A 17,274-nucleotide genomic window follows, 5' to 3' on the forward strand; every position below is an offset into this window, starting at 1 on the left:
CTTGGGGATGGAGGACTGGCTTTGTACATGCTGGGGTACACCAGAAGTGGTCTGCTCACATAGAGCAGTAGTGCAGTCAGGCTTGGAACCTGTCAGGATGTGAAGCACATCTGTCACAGTTGTTCTACTGTTAAGTTCAGAGTTTGTATTGTTATAAGCAGCCATATTTATTTCTACATTTTTCAGTAGAAAATGCAGAATGGGGGTTATTTTTCTCTCTTTTCCCCAACAGCTCACACACCGACTGGTATAACGCACACACCTCACCAAACTTTTAACTTACCTGTCCACTGTTGGCCAAGTCATCCACAGACAGAGAAGGATCCAGCCTCAGGGATAACCCAAAGTCACAGAGACAGCAGGTTAAATCATTTTTCACCAGGATGTTGGAGCTCTTCAGGTCTCTGTGCACGATAGGTGTTTTGGGACGACCACAGGGTGTGTGATCACTATGCAGATGGGCAATCCCTCGAGCCAAAGAGCCCCCCAGTTTCCAGAGGTCCTCCCAGCTGATGATGTGCCGTGTGAGGTATTCCTGCAAGTTTCCTCTTGCATGGAAGGCAGTGATCAACCAATACTGTTTACCGAGATCTGTCTTGCGCTCCTCTGCTGTCAGGAATTGGAGGACGTTCTCATGTTTGAGGTTTACATCTGAAAAAATGTCTTTCTCTGTTTTCCAGGAGGCATATTCTTCATAGGGGAAAATCTTGACTGCCACGGTTTCATACTGCTCAGATGTGTTTTGCTTCAGTTTGGCTTTATACACTTCAGCAAACCTGCCTTTGCCAACAACAACGTCCAACTCAATGGGCAGCAGTTCTGTGTTGTGGTTGATGTTGTTGGCACAAGTGGAGCTGATGTCTGAGCGGTCATCATCTAACATAATGGCACAAACATCACTGCAGTCCTTATGCTTCCTGGGCTTCACATTCTTCTCCCATGCCTTGTTGAGCTTCCTCTTCTTATGAGTGCGGTAGGCATAAAATATAACAATCACAGCAACAGAAATCACCAGCAATGGGACAAGACTTATGATTGTGACTTTGGAAATTTCATCTTTCTCTTCTGGCTTATGGGGGCTCTCTGTAAAGGAAAAGGGAAAAAAGGCATGGTTAAAGTTCATCCATTAAATGATTTCTTAGCTTTATGCATATAGGAGGCTGCCAGTACTTTATAAACTGATTTTTATCCAAAACACAATTCATGATTTCCTCCACTAACAGAAACTAGCAAAAATGATGACTAGTTTCTTACCTCTACATGTTGTTTTGTAAATAGGCCTCTGCTTATCAGCACTTCGCTGTCTGCTTATTTTATAAAGAGCCAGAATAGAATGAGTAAGAAACTAATGAAATTTAATAGCTTTGTTCTTCTCTAGGGCTCTTATACATTATGGATGAAACTTTCACTTTCCTGAAGCTGATAGTCAAAGTCTTCAGCACTTACTTCGGCAATTTACTCTTGACAAATATGCTTCTCTAATCAGCAATCACATGAAAACATTAATTTTTTAAAGAGGAAATGAATTGATAAATAAATAGACAATGTAGCATGTGAATTCCCACTTGTCCAGTTACCGCTCCAGATCCAGCAAAGATTGGTAGGATCCACCGAATGACATCTTCAGCAAGTTTGTACATATGTAACTACTTCATGCTAATATTCAGACACATTATATATGCCTGCACACACATCTGAAAAGCATTCTCATCCTTAGATGTATGCGAAAAGAGTGTTGCTAGAATAAATTCAAATGCTTGTATGGATACAGGTGTTTGAATCCTGCAGGCGAAGTCAGGCTTTACGGCGCATCTGAAAATTGTCACAGCATGTATTTTCTGCACAGATTTACGGAACTGAAAGAATCCTGTGCATCATTTGCTGGTTGCACGCTGCCTGCCGTGGAGCCATGGCACATGGCAGCACACAGTGCTTCAGTGCAAACTCCTTAGCTAGTTCAGTCTGTAACATATTCTAAGGGACCAGACCAACCACGAGGCACAAGAGTGTGTGCTGCCCTCTCACCTCTAGAAGTGACCCTTCCAGCTCCCTTGGGGTACTTCTAAGAGGAGAGCAACTCACAAAACTGAGTTTTGTGTGAAAAAAGAAAAAAAAAATCTCTCAAGAAAACTTACAAGAAAACAGCTTACTTCTGAAAATAAATTAGTGAGGGAGGAGTGAAGTTTACTGTGCTTTACTGAATTTCTGAACCTGATCTGATTGGACCCATGGAAAGGTAGTCTCCTAGCCCGTTTCTTCCTTTGAAGAGTCGTGCAAATGTACTATACTATCTTCCTGCGGGGAGGGAGAGGATGTATTGGAACATGTCCTGGAATCTGAAAGGTCTAAAACAACTGAAGTGGTAACCAAAGTTAAGCAAGTGGCTCCTGTTGGCAACACAATACTCTGAGGGATCATTATGGCCATGTCCCTCACTCAAGTTCCTCATACGAGGCCAAATAAGTCAACATGAAAAAGAAAAGTATAATGCTCTGAGGGAAAGTTGCCACTAACTACATCAGGCAAAAACCTCTGTTTCCCATGAACTGTGCAGGACAAAATCTTCTCAAAATGAAGGTGAACCCTGCTGAAAGGGATGGGCAAAAAAACCCCTTTACAATTAGAATGAGCAGTGTTTCTGACCCTCCAGTTTCACCCATAACCCTTTTCTATGCTGGGAACCCAGTTATTTCACAAGCAGCAGGGACCATTGGCCATTCAAAGGTAGCTTACAGGACATCTGAAGACCACAGTCTTCACAGGGCACGAATCCTGAATCAGGATTTGCTTCCTCCATTTGAAAGGTTCATCAGCCAGAGGTACAGCAAGTGATTCTGTCCTAGCCTCTCTGACAGGGTTTCAAGGAAGTGAAAGTGTCTTTCCAGCACTAACACTGCCAGCTAGTTCAGTTTAGTGGCATCAGTGGCACCCCTGCTTCACTTACAAAGAGGTGCATTTTCTTTTTACTTATGCAAATGAACCTTTTAAGCTCAAAACCAGAACAAGCCTTCTCCCACATCTATGCAAACCACCTATTTTTTTTTTTCTCAAGTAATTTGTCAAATATTACTAACATGCCTATATAAAAGAGTACCTCAGAGATTAGCTCTGTTCCTTCTGCTTCTCGGTCTGTTGAAGAAAAGGAGCAACTCCCCAGATTTCTTACCACTTTTGCTAGAGGAGTATGGATAGAAAGTCCCATGCCACTGCCAGTAAACAGAGGTTTTATAGTACTTATCCCCATATGCCTTCTTTGCTCTCAGAAAATCTGCTTTGTTAAGATGTAGGGAAACACCCTGGTGTGGATGACTGATCATTTCACTAGACTGGCTCTATTTTGGAGCTGTGGCTGCCAGCAGGCTACAGCTTTGCGAATGCAGCTGTGATCTGTGACAGTCATCAGATGAGGCAGTTTTGATGAAAAAGTTTGGGCCCTGGTGCTTTTTTTTTTTTCCTTTTTTCCTCCTCACCACAGCTGAGGACGCTTAGTTTGAACTCTGCTGCTGCAGCTGAAGGATACGCCACCAGCATCATGTGGTATGACTGCTAGCAGAGATTAGCGTGCTGTTTTAGGGAACTCAGTGCCTATTTCCTTTTTTTTATTTTTCTTTTTTTTTGCCATAGAGCTGCAATACGTAGTCCAGATATTTGAAATGTAGAGACGTCTTTCTAAATGAGAGAGAAGAAAAGTCCCACATTTATTAGTTGTCTTTCAGATTTCTCTTCATCACTGCAGACAGCTGGGTGAACATGCAGATCTAGCGAAGAAGAAACTGGCCCAGAGCCTCCACTTCCTGACTATGACGGTTACCCTGCCCGCCTGAGCGTCTCTGGCCATTTCCTTGAGTCCTACTGTGGCCTGTATTACTTTGACCCAGAAGTGAGAAGTCTCCAGCACATTTCGCAGACTCTTCGGCTCTTTCTCTTTCTGCATAAGAGAAAGCTCTGCCTGTGGTACAGGGGGATTTCTGAAGGGAAGGAGGGAGAAATTTGATGTTGCAAATGTCACTTGGAGAAGAGTGAAATAAAGAAATGTAATCAAAGCAGAGGCTGAGCATGCAGCTGCATCCCCATGCTGTCCTGCGGCCCTGCTGCAAAGCGACACGTCTGCTTGGGCAGAGGCCTTGGCAGGAGGCAGGGAGGAAAAGGCCAGGCACGTAGGGCTGCACATCCTGCACAGCAGGGATGAAACGCCTGCTCCTCCTCAGTTCTGTCCCAGCCGAAGGTTAGGGAGGGCGGGAATGAGCAAAATCTGTGAGTCAGGATTTCCGGTGCTGAGCCTCGAGCTTGGAAGGAAGGGACGGAGCTGCTGCTGGCAGGATTCGGGGGACAGCAGCAGCACAGAACTGGGGGCCCTGACAGCTGCTCCAGGCAAACACTTTTCAATTGCTTACGATTTTGACCACTGATTTGCCCAAAACAGTATCAGGGTTTCCAGCAGAGCTGACTTCTCAGATGAAGCAGCATACAAAGTCAGAGCAGGATCAAAACTGAGAGTGTCTCTGTATGTTTGCACAGTGACTAGCCAACATTCCCTGGCTTGGCAGTGGGAATCCAAGAATAAAAATATTCATTTGCTTACTGATAAATGCCTATTAATCAAAACTCAGTTTTGTATATGCCAGTGCAGCCTCCTCTGGCTATTCACACCCTTAGGAGCAAAACAGGGCTGAACGGGCAGGCAAGGGAATGGTTAAATAAAACAAGCTTTGAAAACATGTTCCTAAATAACTTTCCCCACCCAGAACTATTATTCAGACAGGTCAGTCCTCCTCAAACTTCAAAAGAGCCTATTAAAATAGCATAACAATAGAAAAGTCTAGCTAAAAGAAAGCTTCCTGTATGTAGTTTAAACTAAACAGAAGCCATCTGCACTACCCTTAGCACTACCTAAGCCTTTAGGGAATAATGCTCAGGTGCTGAGGAAAATGGAAGCCCTGTACAGCCCTAGGAAGCCTCAAAGCACATCATCCACCTGCCTGCCAAGTCTTTAGGTTGGATTTTGTGCCTTGGATTGAACTTTGGTATCACTGAACTCTGGAAACAAGTTTGGTGATACAAAACAAAAATAAAACTGGCACCCATGCTTTAAGGCACAGGGCAGCACTCACGCACAGCTAGTACTGACAGGACTGTTTGAATGCTGCCCAATACTTGTGCTGTTTCTCAAGTTGCTTTCTATTCTCTTACTAGTAAAAGCCACATAGTATTCCATATTGGCAGAAATCACATTAAACATATCAATACTGATATATTTCTAGCTCAGTGTCTACTGTCTTAAAATCCTCCAAAACACTGTCACAAAACATGGGTGAGAACCTGGCCTGTGATCCAGTTATTTTGCAAGCTCTGAGACACAAAGCGGCCCTTTGAGCTGACCAGGGGACAACAACTCCGTTTTGCAGCAATTCTGAGGTTTCAAAGTTTGGTTTCAATGCCACACTGGAATGAAAACTAAAACCTTTTGAATGTTTTTGCATAAACAGAATTCTGTTCAAATGTTGTGCTTTGGCAAGAGATGTGAGTATTTAATCCCCACCAGTGAGAGGACTAGTCTGGGGTATGGGAGCTCCAAGTTCAAGTCCTGCTTTGTTTGATTCAGGGAAGAGCTTTTCATCTCTTGATTATTCTGAATCAGGCAAAATGGGTGTTTAAACCTTGAGTGCTTGCTACTTTCTGGACAAGACACTTGGAAATAAAACATGAAAACATCTCTCTCTCTCTCTCGTGCTACTTTCTTGATGAAAACTAATTCCACTTAGTTTCAACTTCAGTGAAATGAGATTTCATGGCTTCTGACCAGCCATTTAAGTTAACTTAGTTTATGTCCATAGAAGAATCACCAAGCAAAGAAGAAGCTCTCTAACCAACGTCCTCCTGGGCCTTCTTGATTTTGGTCTTAGAATTAAAGTAGTTTAGGATTATTCAGCAAAACATTTTTAGTTGGGAAATATTCCTGTACTTTAACTAGGAACTCATCTTCTAGGGGGATAAAAAGGGGAATGAGGGTTGCTCCAACTCCAACAACATTTAAAAACAGCTCCTAATTTTATGCAAAATGATTTTTTTTTGTTGAGAAGGTTTGCTGCTTTTAACATTTGTGAACTTTTTACTTAAGAAAATGGTTGACCTGCCACAAAATACTCGGAAATAATCAAATTCAAATACTGCGTATTCAACTAACCCATATCTTTTTATCCTGATTATTCTGAATCAGGCAAAAGGTGAGTTTAAACCTTGGGTGCTTGCTACTTTCTGGGCAAGACACTTGGAAAGAAAATAAGAAAAAGTCTTTCTCTCTCTAGTGCTACTTTTATTGATAAAACTTTAATTTTCTTTTCTTCCTTCCTTGATAAGATTTTTTTCAACTTCTTTACATTTTTGCGGGGCATAAAATCAGTTCCTCCCCTCCCTCAGTTCTTTCCTGAGCCATACGATGGCAGATGCAATAGATTATTACACTTAAGAACCAGAGGGGATGATTAAGAGTCTCCACCTTGCTACCAGGTGAAAAATAACCCATGGCTTTTCTCTTAAACTTTCCTGAAAATGAAATTCATGCAGCCAGTTCCTGACCTTGACTTTTTTTCTTTTTTTTTTCTTTGAACCAGCTAAATCTAGTCTATCATGATTAGTAACTTACACTTGACCTACACATCTCCATCTTTTAGTTTAAAGAGGAGGCAGTAGCACCGTTTTGCCCTCTGTTATGCCCAGGGATTGCCCCCCAGTTACACGATGCAGTTACATGATGGAAGAGTCACGCAGATGCATGTGTCACCTGAGGGGAATGGCCACATCTTAGTCATGTCTTAGCCACGGGGACAGGCAGCTGGAGTGCCTCTGGATGGCCTGTGGATGGCTTGCTCCAGTGGAAAGGCTGGGCAGCAGTGATGCAATGGATATTTCAGCTATTGTCAGAAGAATTTTGTGTTTTAACTGACTGCCAAGTATGCTGTTCAGCACTCCGGAGGTTTAAGAAACTGCTAAGTTCTAAGACAGAACAAATAATTAGTTTTATTTTTTTCTTTTTTCCCCGTTCACTGCTCGCTAGAAATTCCTGTTTTTTCTGGCAAGGCACCCATTTGTTTAAAATATCCCTGCCCTGCTTGCCTCTCCTTCTTCTCTCTCCCACTCTCACAGGTCACTTAAATGGGTGTGCACCTGGCATCTCTCACACATTTTGACATTTGTAGCTGAGCTTTTCTCTTTGCTGATACGAAAACCAACATGATCTAATTTCACATGATGTAGCCATGTTTCTGAGATACATGCCTCAGTTACACAATTCAGTGTCTCCTGCTGTTTGCTAGTGGTTTTCTGGAACAAATCAATCTCTCCAGCTTCAATATGTTCCAACAGATGCCACACATTAACCATTATTTTTATTCTCAGCCTGCGTTTCACCCCTCCAACCTTTCCCAAAATATTATGTTGCCAGTGTTCGTTACAGTTTGTTTCTGTCTGTAATTATTAAACTCTCTTCCATGACAAGCCGATAAAAGGTTGGCCACATTCCCACACTTATTAAGCTCTCAAGTGATGCAAATTGTAACAAATACGCCAACCAAAGTTGAAGAGATCTGCCTAGTTTGTTTTTACATAAATCTGTAACCAAGCTCTGCATGGCTATTTTCCTGGGGAGCACACAATAAAAATAAAGCAAAACCAAAAATTGGCTTCTTTTGCCTCTTTCCCTTCCACTTCCTTTCTATCCCACGACGTGAATCAGGCGCTCGGTGCTAGGCAGCCTCCCCTTTGGCTATTCACAGCTGCAGCCTTTGGGTGGGTCTCTCTGGCTGCAAATACCTAGGAGAAAACATTGCAGACAGTGCCAATGTACAGGCTGTGAGAGGCTGCGTGCAGCGTTATGCAATGCTACTGACCTCGTTTACGGGCAGCGGGAAGACAGTTACCTTCTGAGCGTGTTAGCTGGACAACAGAAAAAATGGTTAGTGAAAAGTCTTTGTTAGAAGCCGCTTGGAGGCAGTCCGGCTGCAATCGCGTCCCTTCTGCTCTTCCGCGAGCACCAGAAAACTCATCACACAAGTTCTTAGGGCCTGGCGGCTGTTTGTGCACAGGTCTGTTAAGTCTGCTCTTAAGTCTGAGATCCTTCCGTGCAGTCAAGTAAAAACCACTAAAGCTTTGACTCTAGCAAGGAGAGAAAGAGAACAGAGAGAGAAAGGAAAAGACAGGGGCAAATATGTTAGAGACAAGCGAGAGATACCAGGTTAAGGAAACTCGGAAACATTGGGAAGCTTTGCTGCGATCCGTGCGCAGGACGAAGCGCCGTGGCTGCGGCTAACAATACCCGTCGCCCAGGCTACAGTCGTACACAGTGAGTAATCACTGCGCCTGACACACACCGAAAGCACAGGCTGCCGTTTGTCTGGGCAAGTGATTCGGGGAGCAGCCGCGTTTGATTAATCAAATACCGGAGCGTCTCTTGCACTCTCAGTTAACAAACTTAACAAAACTGTGATCAAGGTGACAACTGTTAGCAGCACAGCACCCTCACGTCCCCAGAGAGCTCCATTAGCCCCATGAACTCCTGCTGACCAGTCAAGTCATCTCTGTCACTGAAGTTTTGATATTTTAAGGCAACCGCTTGGATGACTCAGGAAACCATTAATACTTGTATACACAGTTGCTAATAGAGGTTTCTTCCATGCTATGACATGATGGGGTGGGAATGCCCAAAATGATCTAATCTGGCAGTACATAAGGAATAAAGACAGTCCACCTGAATATTCCCACTGACACCTACTTGGAAACTGCATCGAGATCTGGATGATATAGCAAGAAAGTGAGAATGAAAAATAGTTACAAAGTAAAAAAAAACAAACAACTCCCCCCAAACAAACACACGCACACACAAAACCAAAATGAAATAACTCTAGAAGAGCTGAGCTATAGATCTGCTGTGCACTTCCAACTCTCTGGAATTTTACTTGTGTTGAATAGGATGTCCAGTATGACAACTGCATGTATGACCACTGCATGCATCACTTGTGGTTTAAGGGATTTGTTTTCGGTCTGTAGTGTCCCATGCAGAGGTCATCCTTTCAAACGCAGCTGAATGAATGTATCTGAAGGAGCCTGCACCACATAGCTGCACTATTAACAGGCATGTTATGCATAACTGCATAACATGTATAAATCCCATTTCCTATGCTATAGGGAGGGTGACTGGTCCTCTCTGCCCATGCAGAAGAGGTCAGATATGAGGCTGGAAAGAGTACAGTCCTCTTCCTTTGCATCAAAAAGATTTGGCCTCAGCCAACCAGCTGTGGATTGTAAAACAAAACCAACCCAAACTTTGTTAGTGATTTGTCAGGCTCTCCCTGCTTGACGAATATAGGCTGGGAGATGGTGCAGCAAGGGGAACGCTGAGGCACAAAGCTGCCAAAACCCCAGGAGAAGGCAGTCACTGTGCTAGCAGCTAGAAACAGCTTCAGTTCTTCACAATAGTTCAAAAAAATCAGAGAATGCAAAATGTTTTGTATGGAAGAACCACCAGACACTACTAGACAGCATGAAAGAAAAACCTTGGTAGTTCAGTTCTGCACTCAGCTTTTCCATGGCAGGAGGACAAGGTCTCTGAGTCTGCCACCTAGCCAACATCTCCCTAGCCAACCAGGGCCTTTCTGCCCCCACTTTTGGCTAATCTTTTCCTGTGTTTTCACTCTGTGGCTTTGCCTTCTGGTAACACTGACATTAGACATTTGAATAAATAATAATTAAAACAGAATGGCATTGAGTTTTGCTGTGAGAAGCATTTTTTCCACCATAGGGTTGTAAGCTGTTTGCCCGTTGCCCACAATTATGTTTGGCAAAAAAACAGGTTAAAAAATAAACGCGGTAGCCAATTTACAATGGCTACCTGTCTCCAGATATTATTTCCCTGAGAACTACAGAGCACTGCTTGGAACAGCTAGGCACAAAATATTTTCCACCAACAGCTTGTGGCCTGAAATGCCAGTGACCAGAATCTGGGCCAGAAGCCCCTGGAGCAGCAGAATTACCGGAGTATTTCGGCACACGTCTAGTACATCTTGTTTATTTTGCACATTGGCAATTTAAATAAAAAGTCCCTGCAGACATTTGATTTGGATGCAACCACTTCAAATATTTCCAAAGCCACTCTTAAGTGAGTCATAATACTTCAATGCTACCCCAAATCTTTAGATGCTGGTGTCTAAATACAGAGCCGGGAGGTACCGATACATGCTGACAGAGCCATAAAGCCACTTTTTTATAAGCAACAACAGCCCAGCTGTGAATCACTGGAATGTAGTGACTAACCTCTCGGGGAAATCAGAACCTGCCGCTTCAGCCACACTTTTATTTCTTACCTGGGCAACGCCAGAAACAAAATAAACCTGGTTTTGTCTTAAATGTGCATCCAGCAGGAAAAGAGCTGGAATGCACCTCACATACTATAGCAGCAGCTTCACAGGAAAGGTGCTAATTAATAGGTGAAGGAATATGACCTTACTTATAGGCTCAGTTTCTGCTAAGAAGTGACTACAGGCCCATTTTGATCAGACCTTCTTAGACTAGCATTTGTCCTGTCTGTCTGAACAGAAGAGACGTGCGAAAACATGGCAAAAATCTTCACTCTGGTGTACAACAGAGGAAAAAAAAATAAAAAGGCAAGAACAATGTACAGAATAGATCTGGATGACAGTCATTCTAAAGGCAAAATTATTACAGGCTATTATCTAGTTGTCTGGAGGAGTCGCGGAGCAGCTGGCTGTGATGTTCTGCTCAAAGTTAAACACAGACAGGAAACCGCATGTCTGATACTGTAAAAATCGTTTGTCTTCCTGCCATGGCTAAGCAGGCAAGCAACCCAAAGGGGCTGTTTTCGTTTAAAAGTAACACTAATCCACAACAATAAAACAGGAATGGCAAAGCCTCCATCTCCCCCCACTGCCTGTGTTCAGGCTGTGTTTGTGAATGAGCTGGAAGAGGTACAACCGGCACAACAGTGGCTTTTTTTGTTGCTTGGGTCTTTATCTGCAGTTATTCACTTAGTCCATGTGAATGCAGAGCATGGCTTTCACGACTCACCTACAGTGCTAACAGCACACGACCTGCAAGGAAAAGCTGAACTCACCCAAAGAGTGAAAGGAATCAGATGAACAGGTTTTCATTTACACTACACATCGCTTTAGGCTGCTCTGGCAGTTTGAGGGCACTGCAGAGTAAATGGGAATGAAGGCACTTAATGTTGGATTTATGGAGCTGTTTTTGTAAACATGAGCACAGAAGACACATGTTTGACAGACTGATTATATTCAGTTATAAAGCTCCAGAAGAAACTGCCATAACATGACTAATTTATAACAAATTAGCCCAAATCCACAAGGGTGTGGTTAGCTTTGTATAGAGATTCCAGGCAGCTGATAGACAGCAAGATCTTTTCCCTGGGAACATGTTCCCTTCGATAAAATCAAGGCAATCTGTTAGAATTAGGTCCTGGGTCTACTGCCTCTGCTCACATCAGTAGCTATATTTATTTCAGCTTTGTTCACCTAAGTAAGGGTGAACATACAACCATGGATTGGCAGCCGGGTTTCCTTATTTCTAACTAACCTTGGGCAAGGGAAAAGAAAGAGATAAGGAGGTGGCACTAGATAGGGACAACGTGGGCCAGTGCAGCAGAGGCCTCTTAGCTCACCTCTGGCTGATCTGGTATGGTTTTGCAACCTAAGCTAGTCAGCCACCTTGGAGGGCTGAGAACTATTCCTGCAGTCCTCCACTTCAGTGCATGTGCGCACTATGCTTCCCAAAAGTAGAAGTACTATCCCCATCTCTTGTTATCTTCCCCTTGCTATTCCCCTTTTCCTGAGGACCTTACAGACAGTGGACATGGGTGCAGTGTGCCATACTTATTTAGGAGTGTAGGAATTGATCTATATCTATACAGATACAGATCCACACCATAGCAATATAGAGTTAAACACAGCATTTTATGTTATTAGAAGGTAATTAGCCTATGTTGCACTTCGATGTGTCAACAAGTACAACTTCAAGCAGGTTGCTTTCACGATTAAAGCAGCTTTTAAGCACAGCATCTTGGGCTGAGTATCAGAAGTGTTTCAAAAGGAAGATAGCCTGGCAGGAAGAAATATCCCTTGGAAACAGAAAAGAAAGGTAGAGATTTTGCAAGACTCAGAAGAATATCCTCAGCTAATGGAAGTTTTCCACCAGAAACAGCAACTCCGAAGTCCACTGGTAAGACAGGTTTTATATTGCTTGCAAGACACAACACCGAAATGCAAGAAAAAAACATTAAACCAACCTGTTGAGAAAATCAGCATGTCGTTGCATTCTTCTCCTGTACAGGAACACATGAACATCAATCCTCCAACTTCCTTCTTTTCTTTCATTAGACACTTATCTGAGCTGGAGTCATCCAACGTGTGACCGTAGAGTTTTTTCTGGGGGTCGTGGCATATTGTTTCTAATGTCTTATTTTCATCATTCTGTCTCCTAAAAATAAGGAGGAGAAAACTGAAATCAGGGAAGGGATATTTTACAAATGAAGCAGACAGGACTATGTTTGGCTGAAATTTGCCTCTTTTGAGAACTCAAGTGGGATTTGAAGAACTTCATATGTTTTTCTTTAGCTTTCCTGGATATGAATATTTTCTGGGACTTGGCCATGCCGAGGCATCTGTACAACGGCACAGATATCCCTGTATCATATTACTCTAAGCTGTAATGAGTGCCTTTGAAAATCTCACCCAAAATCATTCAAACTAATGCTCAATGAACTGCTGCGAAACTCACAACATACTTTTGGGTTTTGTGGTCACTGTGCAGACAGCAAAAATCTGTGGGAAATTATGATAAAAACTGAATTATTTCCTCAAAATCTGAGGAATTTCTACTGGGTTGGCTTTTCCTTTTTTTTTTTGGTTTTTGAAGCCTACAATCAGCATAATTTCTGCGCTGAATGAGTTAGCCTCAGCATTTTTATTTTGGGGGAAAAAAAAATAGAAACTGGTGCAGACTAGAGCTGCCTGTCGGGGAAATATTGAAAGTTTAAAATCTGGCCTACATTAGTTTTGTTGTGGTTCCACAGATTACCTTTCATTGACACAAGAGACAGACAGGAAGAGCAATTTAAACATAGTTCTCAACTCACTTGCCTTCTGGACAATTTGGCATGAAACATCCAGAATGTACCTTAAATTGCACTACAGCCACTTTGTGTGACAATAACAAACAGTGAACACTTACTCTAGGAACAGATGAAAAGTGCAGGCTAAACTGATACTGCATTTCCTTTTGCAGTGTATGGTGTCTGTATCTGATTACACTGAATGTCATCAAGTCAATGGACATTACTACTCTATCAAAAAAAAAAATCATGTATTTCTCTAAGTGGTTCTAATTATGCTCCTAACTCAGCCAGCAACACTGCAAATACTTAGTTCTGTTGCTTTTATGCAATTATGAACTCCAAAAGGGTGGTTTTAGTTTTCTTTGGTAGGATTGGTTTACAGATAATGGGAAATAAAATCCTCATTTTTGGATTGGAAGGCAATTTTAGATTCAAGAATCCCTAAAAAAAAAGTGTTACAAGTCAAATATTTTCATATGTCTCTGATTTTTCAGAACTTAGGCAGAAACTCTAGAACAGCTAATATTTAAAAGTATATACAAAAATGATTTCTCCCCACTAAGAGAAAACCTATAAATGGTAAATAAATTGATAGATGTACATAAACTAGTTTCCTGTTAAACCCAGAGAGAACTGCTTTTCTTCAGCAAATGCCACCATGATCTTCTCTGAGTCTCAATTCTGATTCTACTCTATGAGTGCTGTGGGTGGATGCAGTTTAATGGTTTGAACAAAAACATGCATCTTTTCCAGTAACAGCCCAGTAACTGCATAACCTGGAACAGAACTTAAATGAACAAACCCCTCCAAAAAAAACCAGAACATTTCATATCAAAATTGTTGTTGACCTCAAGTAACTCTCAGTATGCTGAGCATGGCTACAAAATGGAAGAGAGAAAGCAGAGACTGGCGAGGTAGCAAGGAGATTCTGACACGTTAGGAAGTACTCAGTAATGACGGGTGAGGATGAAATATGCTGAATATGGGCATATTTCTTGCTTTGCCCGTATCAAGAAATAACTTACCATATAGCAACACAGACTTCATTGCTATTCTCGCAGATAGAAGTGATGTTGCAGTTGCTCTTACACTCATGTTGGTTTAAGCAGGTTGTAACTTTAATGTCACAAAATTTGCACAGGTTGCGCACTTGGAATCCATTTTCCTTACTCATGTCTATGGGTGACCTAATTTCAGCTTATAGAAAAAAAAGAGAGAAGCAAACTCATCAATAATGGTAAATTAATGGATTCTATTATTGCTCGTTATAAAGGCATGTTTTTCATCCGCAGCCCACCCATCTTAAATCAGAAAATCTCTGACCTTGCCCAGCTACCAGTTTTGTTTGCAACGGGGAAAGTGCCACTCTGTCTAGATCAGGATAACCAAAGCAAATTTGCAAAGTGAAGTCCATTTCTATTGTCTTCAGCAAGAGCAGAAGTTGCTCAGTGATCTGCAGAATCAAACTTGCTTTGAGTTCAGTTTGCACTGGACAAACTCCTCTGCAGCTGCGTCCCTGCATTATTCACAGGCAGTGTGCGGGTCCCTTGTGCAGGATCCTGCATCGCGTGCTGTGTGCCACCGCAGCTGTCGATACTGCAGTGCAAAACACACTGGGAATGCACACTGGGTGTGTGACTGCCTTATGACACAGCTCTTGATCAGTTTTGCAAACATGCCTTCCCTAACCTGAGGCGTAACTTGGGTGTTATCCCTAATCTGATTACGGCTCACACAGCAAAACCTATAGCTGGGACTGGCGGCCAGTTTGAGGCAGGTGGTCTTCCAGACACTGTGGAAATGCAACAGGGTATCTGTGCAGCAACAGGACATCTGTGTGTCTCATGTAGGCTGCTGCTAGGCTGTTACAGGGCTCAAGCAAGCTTGCAATGAAAGCCTGCCTTGTGAAATTCTACAATAGCTACATTTCTACACCCAGGCATTGAAAACTTTACTTGCTTACTGGTTCTGAAAAAGTCTCTCTCTCTGCTTCACCGTGGTAGCAGTAATGGAAGAGATGTTATTTATCCCAACGTATGAATTTCAGGAAACATATTTTTAGTTTGAAAGCTATTCTGAAAGCACAGCATGACTACAAGGAACAGAAAATGCCAACAGAAACTTTTTTCTAAAGCTAAAATGACTATGCAACTATCTGAAGTGGAGTAGACTGAGTACAACAGTTTCAATCTGATTCACTGTGTAATATATTTGGAAAAGAAGGTTGAGCCAATGTAAAGAGATGCCAGGCTTTATGCAGTACAACACTTCCCTTGCAGTCACTGGTGTGTTCTAACTAGGTTCATATTGTTCTAGATGGCCAAATGTTGCTAGTCAACAACAGGCAACCAGGGATTTGCAATTTTCCCCTTCTTCTTCCACTAGCTGAGATTCTTTTTTCTTCCTATCAGAAACATTTCATTGCAGGAATTAAATATATGTGCTTTTTCCACAAGGAAATAAAAAGCCTGCTTGCTAACATTTTCAACAGATTTCAGAGCCTTTGTGAAGTACTGACAGAAAAGTCTTTCCCTCTCTCCTCATCCAAATCCCATGTCCTTCTCTTTGCTAGCAAGCTGTAGTACTGACTTAAGGTCTCCGATATTACTGCAATTTTTAATCAATTTCAAAACTCCTAATGAATTTAATGGTACAGAGGAAACTCCTGCATACAGGGGAGGGTTAGGATGAGCTCACTGGGAGACTTATTAGGGTGGAGAATGCTGGCAATATGCTACAGGCTGAGGTAAACATTTCTTCTCTTTAAGTATTCCTGTTACAGTAATTCCCAAAAGTGAAATATAAGAACAAACTCTCATTGAAGTAGGAGCTCAAAAGGTCTTGAATCTGATATATAACAATATATTATATGATATATATTAATACATATAAAATGTATATTTATAAATTCATCATGATGGTAAATTGCTCCACTCTATTGCATGGCACTGTCTATTTACCACATATTCAAGAGACACTGACAGTTGTATTCATTTAGGTAGTTCACGATAATGAGCAAGCACCTTGATTAAATGGTACTGTCCCTGTGCCCTGTAACACACAACCTGTGGTCCTAAAAGCTTGGACAAGCAATGTAGACAAGTATTAAGGAAGCACTGTTTCCAAAGATGGCCCACAGAGATTGACTCATCCAAGCTCCCCTGTCTACACCACACAACTGAGTACAGTGAACAGGGGCTTGGTGCTCAAACTGGATGTACTTGGGCTACATCTACACTGCCTTAGCTCTGAGCTAATGAGCTCTGAGCTGATGAGACTGTGTTTCACTGTGTAGCTGCAGAACTGTGTGCATTTCTCTCAGACACTGCCCTTCGACATTCTTCTTTGGTCCCACCAACACTTAGAACAGACACATACATGATCCTCACAAATGACGCAGAAGTTACATCATTCCCATAAAAAAGGCTTCTTCATTAGGGTCTAATATCACACTGAAAAACTGTCCAGCTAATTCAAACCATGTGCACAGCTTAAGGATTGTGCCATTACATGATTAGCTTTGACTTGAACAATGTTAACTTGGGAAGGGCTAACTAAATGTAGACAGCTTGAGCCAAAGGCCACAAGAAGGCAGGTCCCTTGGTGACTGCTTTGAACATATTTTGTTTGTAGATAGGCAGGGCTCATTTCTGTGTGTTCGCAGCTATGCCAGGTTCTGCCAAGACTCACCCACTGGAACAAATAGATGAAAATATGTTTGAACGTCTTCCAAGGAGGGATCTCCAAAGAAGCAACTTGATTAAAAATAAATAAATAAATGCTAGCTGGGAACCAGCAATCTGCTATAAGGTCATAAACCTTACGTTTCTAAGTCAAGAATGGTTGCCTTTAATTCAACCAATAGTAAGCTGAGTAGATAGGCCAGGTTAAATCAAGGGAAAAAGCTAATGGTGTTTAGAACTTCCACAACTGACTGTACTTCAATTTCCTGCCCCAAATTCTCATAATAAAGGCTGACAAAGCAGTGCCTCTCTTTTCACTTCTCTGGCAGGTCAAGGTACATGGATGAACTGTCCATGTGTACAAACCCTTTTTTTTTCCACACTCCAATCTGACTGAAGTCGACATTGCAGTTTTCTTTCCTTCATACTGTCATACTGCTCCAGCAGGTATTG

At 42.2% G+C, this 17,274-nt stretch overlaps 1 protein-coding gene across 2 annotated transcripts in view; it reads right to left on the reverse strand.

Moving 5' to 3' along the window:
- Positions 1-17,274, reverse strand: part of TGFBR2 (transforming growth factor beta receptor 2) — a 76,288-nt gene that overhangs the window by 14,471 nt on the left and 44,543 nt on the right. For both annotated transcript variants that reach the window (XM_088521149.1, XM_088521148.1), the window contains exons 2-4: positions 14,164-14,335; positions 12,311-12,501; positions 284-1,083 (exon numbers count right to left, since the gene is read on the reverse strand). In XM_088521149.1, coding sequence (XP_088377275.1) covers positions 284-1,083; positions 12,311-12,501; positions 14,164-14,312 — 1,140 coding nt within the window. In that variant the 5' untranslated portion in view covers positions 14,313-14,335. The remainder of the gene's footprint in view (positions 1-283; positions 1,084-12,310; positions 12,502-14,163; positions 14,336-17,274) is intronic.

Source organism: Tinamus guttatus, unplaced genomic scaffold, assembly GCF_059628265.1.
Source record: "Tinamus guttatus ecotype Peru unplaced genomic scaffold, ASM5962826v1 Tinamus_guttatus_pri_ptg000115l, whole genome shotgun sequence".
NCBI classification, from domain to species: domain Eukaryota; kingdom Metazoa; phylum Chordata; class Aves; order Tinamiformes; family Tinamidae; genus Tinamus; species Tinamus guttatus.